The sequence below is a fragment of the Perca fluviatilis genome, chromosome 21 (assembly GCF_010015445.1).
Source record: "Perca fluviatilis chromosome 21, GENO_Pfluv_1.0, whole genome shotgun sequence".
Lineage (NCBI taxonomy): Eukaryota > Metazoa > Chordata > Actinopteri > Perciformes > Percidae > Perca > Perca fluviatilis.
Window position 1 is genome coordinate 11,933,283 of NC_053132.1, and position 16,080 is coordinate 11,949,362.

Below are 16,080 nucleotides of genomic sequence, written 5' to 3' on the forward strand. Positions count from 1 at the left end.
GAAGAGGAGAGAAAGAGCTTCATGAGGAACAGACGGCGCTGATGTGATGAGGTGTGACACATGGGGCATCGCTTCATCCCTGTGTTAGAACGTGCCTGGATGCTCCACAGAGAGTTTGTTCAGTTCAATTTCAGCCGCTTGTTAACGGGTAAATTACTGCAGAGACTACAATGGTCTTGGCTGAAACACGAGCAGCTTCAGCCAATGAGGCAGCTTGAAGAAGAGGAACAAGTTAATTAGCTTTCCCAGTAAAGGGATATGATGTGGTGTTAGGAGACATTCAATGCAATAAGTGCACTTTTTTACTAAGCTCTGACAGATGTACATCCAGTGTGATTTACTGTTCAGGGTGGATGATGATTTCTGCTGCTATTTGTTGGGCAATGCATAATTTGTGCAAGTTTGGACTTAAAAAAAACACACCCCTGCGCAGATCAGGAAACTCGCCTCTGCTACAGAGAATTGCAAACTGGTTAAGAGCAGTCCCCGAGTTGATTCCCCCGCAGGAAAAGAAGAAACTTTCCTCTGGTTAAAGCTGCCCCAGACAGAGTGGGAGGAGATGGAGATGAAAGCAGATCCTAAATGTGTCAATGTATGTATCCCAGAGAGATTTATATTCCTATTTCTCTTCTACCCACACAAAGCCAACGTCAATACAGTGACTCTGCAATGTGTCAGCAGCCTGGGCTGGTTTGAATCTATGAGAGAGAAAGAAAAAAAGGTTTCTTTTTGAGTCACCTGCCAGCATCTAAAGGAGAGAGCGGTGCTGTCTGTCTCCCTGCCTCTTCCCTCTCCTCTCCCTCATCTCCTGCTCTCTGTCGTTCTCCCTCCCTCACTGCATTTTTCCCAGACTAAGGCGTCCATGGACCCTCTGGCTCCGCTGCTTTCGTCAGTGACTTGGAGCGCTCTGAGAACTTTGTGAACTCTCTGCGTTGGAGTGGGAAGGGAGAGGAAGGGGAGCAGTTGATGGGACGCAGACCGGCAGCAGCAGCAGGCTCCTTTGGAGACGGCATCAGGACTCACAGCTGGAGCTAATCCCCTGGGTCATGACAAGACAGTGCCTATGCCTCCTAACCCCCCTGGCTCTGCTGGGACTCCTCGTGGGGCTTGCAGACCTCAGCCAAGGCTCTGCCGGTGAGGATGAGGATTACTACATGCAGGAGCTGCTGACAAGAGAGCAGTATAACCAGGTCCAAGTGCTGGAGAAGCCTGTGGCCTCGATACCTGACAGGCATGTGCACCCCAGCCAAAAGCCTGCCAAGAAAGTGCCCAAGGGAAAAGCAGACAGCAGCACGCAGACGGAAAAAAACAGAGCTGATGTAAAATCAGGTAAAAGCACTGCCATCTCTTTAGAAGGACAACTTGAGAAAGTGTTGCTTTTCTAAGTAGTAGTAGTAGTAAAATGTCATTCTTTTTTTAGAAGTCCTTCACAAAATCATCTTCACAGTGCCATGGGCAACCAATCAGCAATACAGTAAAGTTTAGTAAGTAAACTAAAGTTCTGCTGAAACTTTTAAAGTGACATTATAAGTCAGTGTTGCCACTATAGATGACAGTGTATGGCTAATCATTTAAGCTTTATCCGGTAAATTGTTATTAATATTTTAATAAAATAAAAGTGAAAATAGAATTAGTAAGGATGTGCTTTGGGATTAAACGGTAAAACACAAATTTCATTAAAAAAAAAACTCCTGTTTCTGTGGCTTTTTGTATCAGATGATGCTTTTACAGTGAACTTTTTAGTTAAACTGAAAGATCAGAGTTGAAAGTTGCAGGTAATATTTAGAAAGTTACATTTTCTCAGACTTCAATTCAATTCACATGGTGATGGATGTGCAGAGAAAAAACAATAACTATGACCTCAGGTAGTCTTCTTCCCTCCCCCCCTCACGCATAGATCAGAGCCATGTTTCTGTGTGGCTTCAGCAGGATTAACCCACTACAGAGGTCAGGACTGCATTTAGGGGCCAGAACACATGTGAAATCCACGTTTTTCCAACAGCAGTGTGACACAGTAGTGCTGTACATAGAAATGTACAGCTTAAAGCTCTCTGTATAGGACTCTCAGCACATGCAGTAGCAGGTTTGTAGGTATGTTTGAGATCCTGCCAGGTGATTGGAGGACAGTAACAGGCATGAGGGCTTTCAGTTGGTTGGTGGCAGATAATTTAGAGCAGCTGTATCAACAGTGACCTCATGTTTCAGGCATCGGGCTTCACGTGTCTCAGCAGGAATATCTGCTGCAGGTGGGAATAGAGCAGGAATATGATAACAGTGAAATATGAAAAAGTCACTGCTTACCTTTGATGAGAGTTGTTTGTTTCATCTCCATCACACTGAATCGTATTAACAAGATATATTGTTGTTTTTTAGAGGCCCGTGAATACTTACTGCCAGGACTTAATTACATGTTGACAGTGTGCTGATGGTAGAACAAAAACTGGAAACTCACAGGCGGGAAGTAAATAATAGATTAATTGATGCACTGAACTTGAAGGAACACGCTGACTTATTGGGACTTTAGCTTATTCACCGTATCCCCCAGAGTTAGATAAGTACATACATACCCTTCTCATCTCCGTGCGTGTCGTAACTCTGTCTGGCGCACCCACCGCTAGCCTAGCTTAGCACAGATCCTGGAGGTAACCGGCTCCAACTAGCCTACTGCTCCCAATAAGTGACAAAATAACGCCAACATTTTCCTATTTACATGTTGTGATTTGTATAGTCACAGGGTGTACAAATAACAAGGTCACATGAGACACAGCCATTTTCTAACCGTATACAAACTGGGAACTATATTCTCAGAAAGGCGAAGCACTGCTACTTCTGCTACTTGGGCGGAGTGATTAGCGCAACACCTGAAAAGCACCGTTGTTACTCTCTGCTCCTCACCACGGGGCTTCTCGTGTGCTGCAAGCAAATGTTGGCATTATTTTGTCACTTATTGGGAGCAGTAGGCTAGATGGAGCCGGTTACCTCCAGGATCTGTGCTAAGCTAGGCTAGCGGTGGGTGTGCCAGACAGAGTTACGACACGCACGGAGATGAGAAGGGTATGTATGGACGTATCTAACTCTGGGGGTACGGTGAATGAGTGTAATGAATAAGTTGGCATGTTCCTTTAAAGCTGCACTAATCTTGTATATTTAAAAAATTTGGAAATACTTTTTTGAGTTGTGAACAATGGCCTTCCTGTGTGTATTCATTTTTTATTAAGAGAATGTAATTATAATTTAAAACGGTTCTCTATCTTTGAAGTTGGTGAAGTGAGGACTAATGTAAAATATAGATGTTTTTCAGTTTTGGGGTTAAATTATGGAATGAACTTAATGATGTGTACGTCTCTGTTGAGTTTCAAAAAAGCTTTAAAATCTAAAATAATTAAGGGTTATGAAGTAATTCAATAAAAATGTGAAATTACTAAGACTTGGCTTCAGCCTATTCCTTTTTCGGTTCGATACGCTGGCAAATTGTGGAAAATAATTATTTCTTCCATGTACTGTATGTTAACCGAAATAAAATTATTCATCTTCATCATAATAACTTTTGGCAATGAATACATTTTTATTTAATTTGCTTTCTAACATGTTTGCCATAACAACTTTTAAATTGTCAGTACTGTGTTCTGCTTCCCCAAAGTGAATAAATAAACAAATATAACAAAAAAAAACAAAATTCATTTATTGCAGCTTTAAGTACAGTTTTGGGCTGCCGGTTCTTGAATTTTTCCAATTTGGAGATTTTTTTACGCACATATCAAAAGCTTGTTGTTGGGTAAAACCTAATACATGTTTTAAATGATCTAATAACTTTGGATTAGCGTGGAGACTTTCAACTGATCTGAAAGCATTACATAATGGTTGCACGGGTCCAAAACGTGGAGAAACAGGGAACAGATGAAAAACCTTGCAGTGCTGTTTTTGTTGCTTCATTACAAAACCTTAAAACTCTAAAACGTGTGGTGTAACTTAAGTAGAATTTTAAATACAGGACATTTATTTGTGTTTATTGTGTTACAGGCATGAACATTGTCTCTACCTCACCACCGTCTAAATGGTCATATGTTAGAGCCTTCTATATCCGTTACGCTGAACCACATATGCAGCTCGGAGCATTGTTGAGGATTTACCCTGTCCCCAGAATGAGGGTAAAGACTTTCAGATGTGAGAAGGATTGTTATCACGTGGGGCCTATCCTGACCTGACACTCAGTCTAATAAAAGGCACACGCCTCCCTTCCATGACTCCTGCCCCTGTGACTGATTTGAACCTTGAGGCAGTGATCTTACACTGTACATTGTATTACTGTATTAAATATCTTAAATGAGCATCTGCCCTTGTGAGTGGGAGACATACTGTGATTGAATGTAGGAGCAATAGAGTTTATTTAGAGTATGTTTTCTAAAGAGTGTCTCTTGGTTCAGGACCCAATTCTGACTCTATCCATGTGTGTAGGGCTGAATCCAGCCAAAGTTTTGTCCTGTGCAAACAATCCCTTTAACAACAATGAATCAGCAGTTTTAAATGTAATTGGACCTGTCAAAGCAAATGGAGAAAAAAAAAGTTTTATTTCTGTTCCCGCATTAATGTCATTTCCTTCCTCAGTGAAAACAGCCAACAAAAAGGCTGAGAAGAACAAGAAGAGCGCCCTGAAAACCCCAAACAGCATCTCAGAGGGAGAAGGACAATACAACTCGATAAAAGAGGGTGAGTGAACAACCGGTGACACTCTCACTTGTTATGGGAAATTTATGATCTCATGAAAATTCATCTTCTCTCCGATGTGCATGGATCATTTCTTAACTTTCACGGGAGCCGTTAGGATGGGAAAAGAAAAACAAACTCTCTCACAGATGACAAATATTTTGGAAAGGGGAAGAGCTTTTCAGAGAACATATTTTCCCTCAGAGGAAAAGTCTGGCAATATAAGATGAGCCTCTCAGAAGTGGAGTCAAGCCACAGAGGCACTGATGTCGTCTTTGAATATGAAGCATTGTGTTTGGTTTCCATGGATCATGGTATATTTGCTAAACTGAAGCCAGGATGCCCCAGTAGCTTTCCTGTCATGTCTGATGACAGATTAAACTCGCTCGACTGAGAGCGTGATTTAGGGCAAAGCACATGTGCTTTGACCTCAGACTTTCCACAGCTCTGAACGTGGTGATATTGCCCTGATTAAACTTATTTACACAGTGTCAGACATTTCTAGCATAACGGGAAGCTGTATTTAATAATTCTTGGAGATTAAGAGAGGCTGTGGTAGCCAACTGTGAATTTATGTGTTTATGTTGAAGCTATTGTAAGTAACTTACTGAGACAGACAGAAAGGTTGCCATTTTTAATTTGGCACTCAAGAATGGGAGCAGAAAGTTGGATATTCATGTGTGTTGGAAAATGGTAACTCCATGCCGACACGCCTGGCACCAAGAAGCCCAGGCAGTCAAGATCGTGAAGGCTCAGGCTCCCAAAATCATGTTTCACTTTTCACTGCTGAAACTGTGACTCAACACCAATCTGTTTTCCAACTTTGTTTCAGCATCTCCTGGTTGCAGCTGATTTATGTTAAATGTAAAAAATAATACACTTTCTATATATCAAGAGCTGCATTAACGTTTCAGAAATCGTTCAGCCTCAAAACTTTTAATTATGCATTCTGACACCGGCCACTGTTGGAGGTGTAGCAGAACCTCATTGCCTGCCACGTCCACACATACCAAAACAATAGGGAATTCATTAAACTGCGGTCTGAGACCAGCGAGGTATTTCAAAGTTTGATTCAGCGGATGTCTCAACGGCTCATTCATTATTCCCGTTGGACAGAAATGTGTTGAAACAAGATGTTTCTGCTCAGATAACACAGTTTGTCACATCTGTGCAGTCACAGAGGCTGTAGAAAAGTCCAAATTGTATCCTGGGTTGATGTACAATGATGATTTGGGGGTTAAGTACACTATGTCACAGTGTGTCGTTAGAGCGAGACCATGAACTTTTGAAAGAAGAAATAATACAATCTTCTTCTTACAAATTAAAAGCTGAACCCACAATCAATAATGAAATACACTGAGGAGATTTGCTGTTTTGGTCAGGTATGACCAGTAGCTTATGGTGGCTAACGTTAGCTAATGTTTTTAAACTCTAGATAGATATCAGCAAACAACTGACAATGCTAAGTCAGTACTATAACCTATTTTGCAGAATTTCACGGATAAACATTTCAATGGTTTTATCACAAGTAAGTAAGTAACCTCACCACAAGACATGTTTGTCATTTCCTACTTGCAGTCCCAATTACACATGCATTATGAATTGAAAAGTGTTCCAAGAGGGCAACCGATTCATTCAATTGAAAGTCGTTTGCTGGGCGCATAGCCAGAAAAGTTGTTCAGACTTACATGTTTTTGGGCAACATGGAAATTCAATGAGCTGATATCCTGCAATTGCCATTTATTTACCATATTTAGAGAGAGACATCATGGCTTTCAAACGAGCAAAGTGGCAGTTGGTCAAGGCCACACCCCCACCCTCCACCTTGATGAAAGCAGTTTAAAACTTACAGTAGATAAACGTGATAATGTGAATGAATCATACACGTAACATATTTCAATACTGTACCACCAGATGTTAATATTAAACAATATTGTTAAGGCCAAATGCTGTGTTCCTGTGTGGGTCCTCTTGCAAAGGATTGCATTCAGATGGGGATAATGATTTAGGGCTTTGCAACATGGCAGGCACCCTGCTTAGAGGGCTGGGTTGTCCCTAATGGCCGGGACACATCAGGCCGATTATCGGCCGTGGGACAGTCTGGCGAGGTCAGTGACTCAAATCTGTTCGGTGTGTCCCGTGCCGTCGTCCGTCTGGGGGGCTGTCGGCGTTCATTTTGGCCGACCTGACATGTTCGGTCGGCGGCAGGGAAGTCGGGACTCACCCGGAAATGGCGAGCGGAATGAGGTGACTACAGTCTCTCAAAATCTGATGAAAATCTTTTAAACTGACCTTTGTTGAGCTGAAATGAAGACAGATTCAGCAACTGCACGGCCTATTTCTCGCTTAAAATGTTTTCAGAAACACGTTTCAGTGAACTATTTTAGTACAATATGAGATCGTATTCTGAACGGCCGCCATGACAGTCTGGCTTTCAATTTCCGGAGAAAACAAACCCATGTGACGCGTTCGTCCAATCAGCTGCCGGTTTTCATTTCTTGGGCAACATTACAGATTAGCGCCGCCTGCTGTTATAGAGATGTATTACGTCTCGTCTCCTCTCGTCTTTTTGGTCTGTTCTGTGGCAGTTTTTTGGACCTCGGGGACGCGACTGATCATATCGACGGGGTTTTCTGTCAACGGTCGGTCGTCGGCTATATGTGTCCCGGCCATAATATGTTCACTCCATTCAGAAAGCCTGTGGCCTTACAGTATGTGTCTGATACTATTTATAGGAATACAGGGTCACAAGTAGATCAACACGAATGTTTTATTGCTGTATAGAGTTACTGTGACTACTACACTAACTGGTCTTACCAGAAGCTTGTTAATCAACTTTTACACCTCAGTTTTACAGCATGCATTAATTTGCTCTCAAGCTATGTTTGCTTAATGCACCAAACATAAATTGCCTCATGCATGTGTGGATTTTGGATGCAGATCATCTTTTTCTCTGGCTTCTTAACAAATCCTGGTTCATGTGATTGACGGTCTCCAGTGTCTCAGACATATCAGGCTGCTGTAACAGTTATATACAATGCAAAGGCAGCTTCATTTATGGGTCAAAAACTAATGCAGTACAGAATGCATACATCCTGTAAAAGCAAAAGTCTAAGCCACAGTATTTCTTTAAAGAAAATGTCTTTGTCTTCTTTGTGCCTATTACACTTCTGGGTGTTCATTTGCTGTATGACACCAGCATGTGCAGCATATGCTGCATGTACAAACAGATCAGTGCACAATTCTTGCTTTGAATTTCTATCGCTGTGATCCGGGCAAGTCTGCAAACAGCATGATCTGACCCAAAGAGCCGTTGGGCAGCTGGAATTTCACTCATCAACCTTGATTTTCCCATTTAGCACTCACTGGCTGATATCCATTGTAGTGTAAAGGATGAGCCAATCTCACACAAAGAGCTCTATTTAGTGAACACCAACTCAGTTTCTGCAATCACTTAAAGACAGGCATTTGTTCAAATGAACGGCAAACTCCCTCCAGCAGCAAATGAAAACATTCTTAAGTGATGTGCAGTTTTCTCTTTTTAAGGACTGTGTTTTTCTAAAATAGTGCCTTGAAGACAGCTGCATGCCTGCCAAACCATTGCTGTGGCATCAGTGGGTGTTACTGGATAATTGCCATACTCAAGGAGTTAATTACAAGATGATTTGTCATATCGATGACTTATTGCCATCATCAGCACTGCCGGTTAATATACATGTAAGAAATATGGGACTCATTGCATTGAAGATCTCTCATGTCCTGTGGTCTGGGCTGGGAGGATGCCTGCACAGTATCAGTAGTATCATCATCTACAGTAGTTAGGTCTGACAGGTCTGAGAAGATAACTCAAATAACCCTGATGAGGTCATAGTGATGTCATCAGGGTTATTTGAGTGTTGGCTTGGAGACTCAAAAAAAAACAGACATCCTGCATTATAAACCCAAGGGCATAGAATTTGAAACACAGTGGAGTTTATTGGGCAGGGAGGGTGAAACACAAAGGCAGTATCAGGTTGCTTTATGGGAAATTGCGAATCAAAAGTCAGGATAAATCAGCCTCTTCTGCTTTAATTTCTTTTCTTTTTTAACTATCTGTCCCACAACTTTTTGGAAGAGCAATTTAAAAGTGCTAGAGTGCTCTAAGGGAACTATGTTGTGCAAAAGGTCTTGAAGGATCACACAACTTTTTTATTATTTTGACCCGTTTGTCAGCTTATCCAATATCTGCTAATAGCACTGGCACCAAAACCCTCTCAGTCTAGCATGTGTACCAATGTTTCAGCATAGAGTGGGCATGCATTAAGTAAATGTAGGTGATCAACAATATGAGAATAGACCTTCTTATTTTTTTTATTTATTTTTTTACCAATACCTCATGCTTGACAGGTTTGTAGCTGCTGCAATTTCCCATTTTTGCCCTTTCATGATATTCCATTTCACCAATTTAATTATGTATTCATTGTGCAGTTAGATGGCTGTGATAGGCGTGCATTGCAAAATTAGAAAAAGAAAGTGTTCATAGTGTACAGTCATTAATCATTCATGAAGATTGACACATTTTGAAATTCATAGCAGTTTAGACATCAAAGCCTCTGTCACGCTGTTAAGCTCCATTTCCTTCACACATACTCACCTTTTGTAGTTTGATTTTCCAGGTTTGGAGAAAATGAGTTGTTTAGAGACAGAAGTGTGAAAATGAACTTTTCCTGATTTGTTCCTACAGGTGATCAAATTAGCTGCAAAGGACACGTGCTTTGACAACAATAACTCAAGATGTAATGAGTTTTGCATCTTGAGTAATTGTTGTGTTTGGTTTGGAGGCAGAATGAAGAAACAGCATCACTGATAATGGTCGCTATCACAATCACATTCTGCTTTAATTTGAACCTTTATTAAACTGTTCCTTGTTCACTATGTGTGTTGTGTCGGTTATGTTTGCAGTATAGAGCACCTATTATCTTCTCAGTAACAAACACAGAGTGCAGCTGCTGTCTTCGTTTGGTTCACATATTTGAGCTCACTGTGAAAAGTCTAAATTAGCTTATTACTGTTGAGTCAAGGAGCTATACTGTACTGTGCAGAAAGCACAGGCTAATTTGTCACTCTCGTTACCCAGAATGCCCTCCCATGGGACTGGAGACATTGAAGATTGATGATTTCCAGCTTCATGCTTCAACTACGAAACGCTACGGCCTTGGTGCACACAGAGGTCGACTTAACATTCAGGTGAGATGGGAATGTAAAGTAATAATAATAAATTTAATTTATATAGCGCTTTTCAAAGACTCAAAGTGTTGGAAGCTTGGGTAAGCGTACCAGAAATGTTGTGACTCGCATTATACAATTTCACCTTTGTTTGAATGCTTCTGGAAGCCTCATTTCCCCCCACAAATTAGCAATACAAAAGTAATATGATCCAGAGATAGCATCTTTTAATTTTAGAATCAGTTTAAGTTCATGTTCAAGCTCCGTGGAAAGATGTCGCCTGCGATAACTGACTTTTGTTCAGTTAAATGTGGATGACATTATCATGAGCTCGCAGCGGCAACTCAACAGAGAAAGTGATAGTGTTGCCGTCGTACCAGGGGCACATCCCCAAGACTAACAAAAAAGATTGGTATCTGGGAAAAGAGGAATTTCCTGTTAGTGCAAGCTGTGCTTTGAGGGTATTAGCATGTGTACAGTCTGCAGCGCGCTTCATGTACTGCAGGCTGCACTGCTCTTAATCCACACAAGGCATTATGTGTCAGGAAATCAACAAAACAAGGGATGTGTTGTTTGGTGTGGTGTGTGTGCACCCCTGTGTATGTCAGTGCCTCTCAAGAATCATAGAGGGGCAGATACAGTAGTGTCCATTATAGAGAACAATTATCTGTAAATCATGAGAAAAACATAGAAAGCAGATGTTGCCTGTTGAATCAGGCTTGTGGCCATGTAGCTTGGTTTTTTTTCTCCACTTTTTGTAGCTGCTACAGTTTGTTTGATTCCAGACACCAAGAGTTATGTGATGTGAGGAATTTAACTTTCCTTTTTTCATATTTGGAGATGGCAGTGAAACATGAACAATTGAAATGCTAGACATCGCTTAACACCGTCTAAATTTGTAATAGAAGTGTTTGGAAAGTTAAACTTATCCTGCAGCAAAATACATATAGTGACAGACAAGTATGGGATACATCATGTGCCAGATTGTGTTCATTCAAGTAATGAAAGGTCCTGGGTCTGCACCTGGATCTGAATTGGTACCAAATGTAATCCCCGTTCCATGACATTCATATTAATTCAAATCTGTTAACGTTATTTTTTCTTTTTTTTATTAGATATTCTGCTAACTGACAGAGAAATGGTACATAAAACAGACCCTCCTTGGCAGAAGTAGGCCTATTTACTTGCAGAATCATTACAAATCATTCAACAGTAAACCTAGGCATGCATTTTTGCTTCAGGATGTGGTTCAAGGCCGCTGGACACTTACTTCTTATGGCTGGAACATGCTTCTCCTAGCAGCATGTGAATAAAAGTATGAACACATTTTTGTCTTTTCCATTTCAAACCTGCATCCTGACAGGATGTTGGATAGACCTCACAGCTTGTTTCAAGCACAGAGCCACGCGACTTTCAGATTTGGGAGCTGTGTACATGTTTGTTGTGTTTGTTTACAGAGTTATAATTGTAACTTAGATACATTCTTCCAGAAATCCAGTTTTTCTCTGAGGCAACTTCATATGTACAGGACTAATTCTAAATCCCTAACTTTCTTCATGTTTGACTTTGATAAAATACTTTTAATGTAATGTAAACACTTTATAATGAATTAGACACAACACAGTGATGTTGAGTATTAACCTAATATAATTCACAAATTTGTCAGATCATCACTGTGTTTCACACCCATTCCAATCCTAACTTAATGTACATTTGTACGGAAAATGTCAAGTCACATTCTTCTTGACATTATTTGAGTGGTGTACTTCAAAGAGACTTGACAGTCATGATAAAGAGACAGTGATAGCATGCACTCAGCTTTTACAGTGCAGTATGTCATCATAATCTTAGCAGTTGGATGAAGAAGATGAAGGACACACACAGCATGTGTGTGACTGTTCACACATCTTGCTCTGAGCCAACAGTGTCAACTGGTAGAGTATGGGCTTCATAGAGGGTGTAGCATTATAATTAGTTTAACATTTTCAGCTGTTGAACTGAGCAAGTGTCCAGAAAATGTGTCCTTGTGATCCATCAGTAGCACGTACACCAAAACTGTTGAATTCTGGGAAACGGAAAATAGCTTAGATGTTTTTTTCAATGCTCAGCCCTGTATCGCAGATGTGTCCTGCAATCATTCCCGTATCTCAACTTCACTGGCTTTGTTTTTCCCTTGTTCACTCCATTAAGTATGATCCAGTCTGCTTTGAGTGATGTAGCCTGTTTTATAACGTTTACAGTGCTGCCTTTATCATGGTAAAAGAAACATTGATCTACTGCAGCTAAGCTGATTCTTATCTTGACAGCATATTTTAGATTCAGAGGTTAAAATCTAAACATATCAGCCTTGACTGTCAACATAGTGACCTTTAATAAATATTTGACAAATGCAAGCAAAGCGGAGGTGGTCAGCAATACTAGTCAGTGTGTTGCACCAAACATAGATTGCGTGTTTGTGTTACCACATGGACATCTGGGATAAAGTTATGATCTACGCTGTTTTCTGGACCGCAGGCTGGCCTTTATGAAGATGACCTCTATGACGGGGCCTGGTGTGCTGGCAGAGATGACCCGCTGCAGTGGTTCGAGGTGGACGCCAGGAGGCTGACTAAGTTTACAGGGGTCATCACACAAGGCAGAAGCTCCCTCTGGTCGTGAGTAGGAACCCTACAGACACGCATGGAGAGTTGCACATGGTTGAGAATGAAGATTTTCTTGTCCAAGCTAACATTAAAGGATAATTCTGGGGGATGGATTTCATGCCAGTTCTCAGGTCCTCAGTGTTAATTTTTTTTAAAGTTTTTCATTATAGAAAAATTCTTTGCACATCTATAACAGGAGACAGGGAAGGGGGAAAAGTAAGTCAAAAGTTGCAAAAAAACTCCCACACACTGTCTAAGGTTTTTCAAAGATGAAAATGTCTTACCATGAATCCAACAAATTATTAGCAAATATAAATCAGCCTATTTGGAAGCAAAAAAACACACTGATTATAAGCTTACTGGCCTATAGTTAGTCACTAAGGTAGCCACCCACAGATACAGTTCATCCTAAGGATTCACTGTAACAACAATTATTTTAATAGCTCAGTATTATATGCACTAAAATGGTATGTAGAAAGGCTTTATGGCTGCCCACACATTATTGTATGCCCAGTTCAATATGCAACTTAATTTAATACAATATGTAGTAGGGGGTCCCTGCTCTGTCTTTCTCGCAGTTAAGGGGTCCTTGGCTTCAAACATGTTGACGACCCCTGCATTAGAGGACACTCATTTTTGTAGAACAAGGAAGGAAACCTCTCACATATCTTGATAATCCAGCACATTTAATATGGATCCCTATAGTCCATATTAGAAAAGGATAAAATAAATGAAAAATACAGTATGAGGAAAGTAGATATGTCATGCCATCCATGAAACGCTTTTTGCTTCAATAACCTGCATTTTGCTACCACTGTTTTTTATTAGTGATATACTTATATTAGAAGTTCATTTAAAGCACAGGTTGGCATCATGAAGTTTTTATAAGTCAGAGACAGAGTGTACAAACATGCTCGTACAGCTCTGTGAGGCTGTACTTACTGTAAACACAGCAGTGCTTTGAGCTAATGCCAGCGTGCTAAAATGCTCACAATGATGATGCTAACATGCCAACGTTTAGCAAATATAATGTTTACCATGTTCATCATCTTAGTGTAGCATGTCAGCATGCTAATAATTGGCAATTAGCACCAAAGTACAGTTGAGACTGATGGGACATGAAAGTGTGGACCAAATTTCATGGCAATCTATCCAATAGTTGTTGAGATAACATGGCTATAAAAATCCCAACACAGTTAGCAGCCAAAAATGTAATTATATATGGCATGAGTTTCAAAATAACTACGGGAAATGAAAACTAGAAGCAGACAGACAGCAATAATTGTTCCAGAATTCTAAATGAGTCTTGGATTTTCCTGTAAACCCAACTGGAAAATTTTACTGCCCAAATATAAACAAAACAAGCTTTTCAATCTTGTCCACATGGCGTAGAACCTTCACTGGCGTTTGCCCTTTTCTTTTCTGATCCCTTCACTGTGGGATTAAGGATTTATGAGTTTGATTGATTAGAGTACAGCCTCATTCTTTCATCTCTCTTAAAAGGGCAGTGCATTTTAAAAATAACACAGGAGAAGTGTTTTTTACTGCACTGTAAGCTTGTTCAATCCACTCAGATGAGGGAGATAAGAATGATATAACAAGTAGGGATTTGAACTGAACACATTTGAACACTTTAATTATATTTACTGTAAGTGTATACTGACTACAACATGGGATGAGTCTGCTGTGTGTCTGTGACATCGTTAGCCTCAGCCTCAGCCTCAGCTCATCAGTACATAAGCCTGCCGCATCTTTTTTGAATATGAAGACATTTACTCAAAATTTAGAACCCAAATATGCATCTCATCGCTTCAATTACTGTGCCAGAGTGGGTTGTTTTTAAGATTAAGTTAAAAGATGTACAATCATGTATAATTGTAGAGTAACACCTTTTCTGACGCTAAAAAGCCCGTGGTCAAATATTTGACTACACTTTATCCAGTACCCAAACTTGACCCAGTATGGGTGAGAACAAAGGCTTATTAAAAAGAGCCAGAATATATTATAACAGCAACTATTGACCCTATGACGTGGCACATTTGTTTGTTTTTCTTTTTTAAATACTCATTTGGCAGTGGGAAAAATTAACCCAGTATGTGAGTTTTAGTGTGTGACACTTATGGTCGCATACTGTAAAGTACATACTTGAGTCCATGAGCTCTTAAGAAATCCCCTCTGAAATCTCATAGAATTGTGTGTGTGTGTGTGTGTGCGCGCGTGTGCGTCTGCGTGTGTTTCGTTACGAACAAACGTAGTTAAGGTGATTCACCTTGAATTATTCAGCCCACTCTTCAACAAAACTGGATTCTATATTATGCTAGACCTAACTTTAAGCTCTTATTGTGTCGGAGAACAATACAGAAATCTCCTCCCCACTGTATAGGTGTGTGTTGCCTACAGTAAATAGTATTTTGTCATAATGGCTTTGGTGGAAGCATTTTCAAATAGGAAACTTAAAATAAAATATGCCTTCTTAGAAAGCAGCCTTGATAAACTAAAGGGACAAGTTGTATTTGCATTTAACCAGGGTCCTATAGCCACCAAGAAAACCAACACATGCTTTTGTTCACATTTTTCCCTACCATCTACCTACTCTGACCTTGCTCCGTAATAATATTTGAAAATGTTTGTCCTTTGTCCTTCTTAATTGGAAAGGATAGGCGCAGACTTCTGAAAACTGCTGTGTAGTAGAGCATTGGGAGATACTTTATCAGGCTGTGTTGGTAATTTTCCTTCTAGGACATAGCACTATCTGAGGGCGCGGAAGACACCGATGCCCGAGACAGAATTTCTCCCGCAATTAGCTCTGTAGGGCATGTAACTGTCTGCGGTGTCAGCTCCGGGGTTTCTGTCTACAACAGCGCTCTAATTAGCAGAACTGGGAATTCTTACCAGGCTTGACCAGCTCAGCCCTGATGCCTTTATCCAGAAGCATGGAAGTCACTATCAACCGACCTACTGCTCACGTGGGTAGAGCTCTGTCTGGCGTGATGGGACATTAAATCACCTGTGAAGTATTTTTGCAGACAGACATAAAAGCATCGTATTATTGTGATGTGTTCTAAGATACTTTTTAAATGGACAATACCAGTGTGTTTAGCTCCTAAACTTTCTGTACCAGACAGCAATTTCTTTCCATTTATCTCCACCTGTTATGAAAATCTCTTAGAAGACTTTTTAACTTGCTTGATATTTGTAATCTATCACAGTGATTATTAAGTCTGCATTTTTTTTGTCATAGCTACGTTATTGTTGCCAGGGCCATAGCCAAGATTTTTGAAATGCTAATTTGAGAAGTTTAATGGCCCTGACACACCAACCCGACCGTCAGCAGAAAAGGCAGTCGGATTGATCAGTCGGCTCCCCGAGGTCCAAAAAGTGCCTTGGAACACACCGAAGCGACGCCAACTTGAACGTACGTTCTGCGCGTGCGCGAGACGTAATACAAAAAAATGAAAACTGAAAATTACAAACGCATCACGTGGGTCTGGCTTCTCCAGCTGACCGATAATGGCGGCTTGTTCGATAT

The 16,080-nt window shown here is 40.6% G+C and overlaps 1 protein-coding gene across 1 annotated transcript in view; it reads left to right on the top strand.

Moving 5' to 3' along the window:
• The first annotated feature begins 518 nt into the window (after positions 1 to 518).
• Positions 519 to 16,080, top strand: part of cpxm2 (carboxypeptidase X (M14 family), member 2) — a 28,717-nt gene continuing 13,155 nt past the window's right edge. Inside the window, exons 1-4 of the mRNA XM_039789323.1 lie at positions 519 to 1,329; positions 4,606 to 4,707; positions 9,821 to 9,930; positions 12,424 to 12,563. Coding sequence (XP_039645257.1) covers positions 1,047 to 1,329; positions 4,606 to 4,707; positions 9,821 to 9,930; positions 12,424 to 12,563 — 635 coding nt within the window. The 5' untranslated portion in view covers positions 519 to 1,046. The remainder of the gene's footprint in view (positions 1,330 to 4,605; positions 4,708 to 9,820; positions 9,931 to 12,423; positions 12,564 to 16,080) is intronic.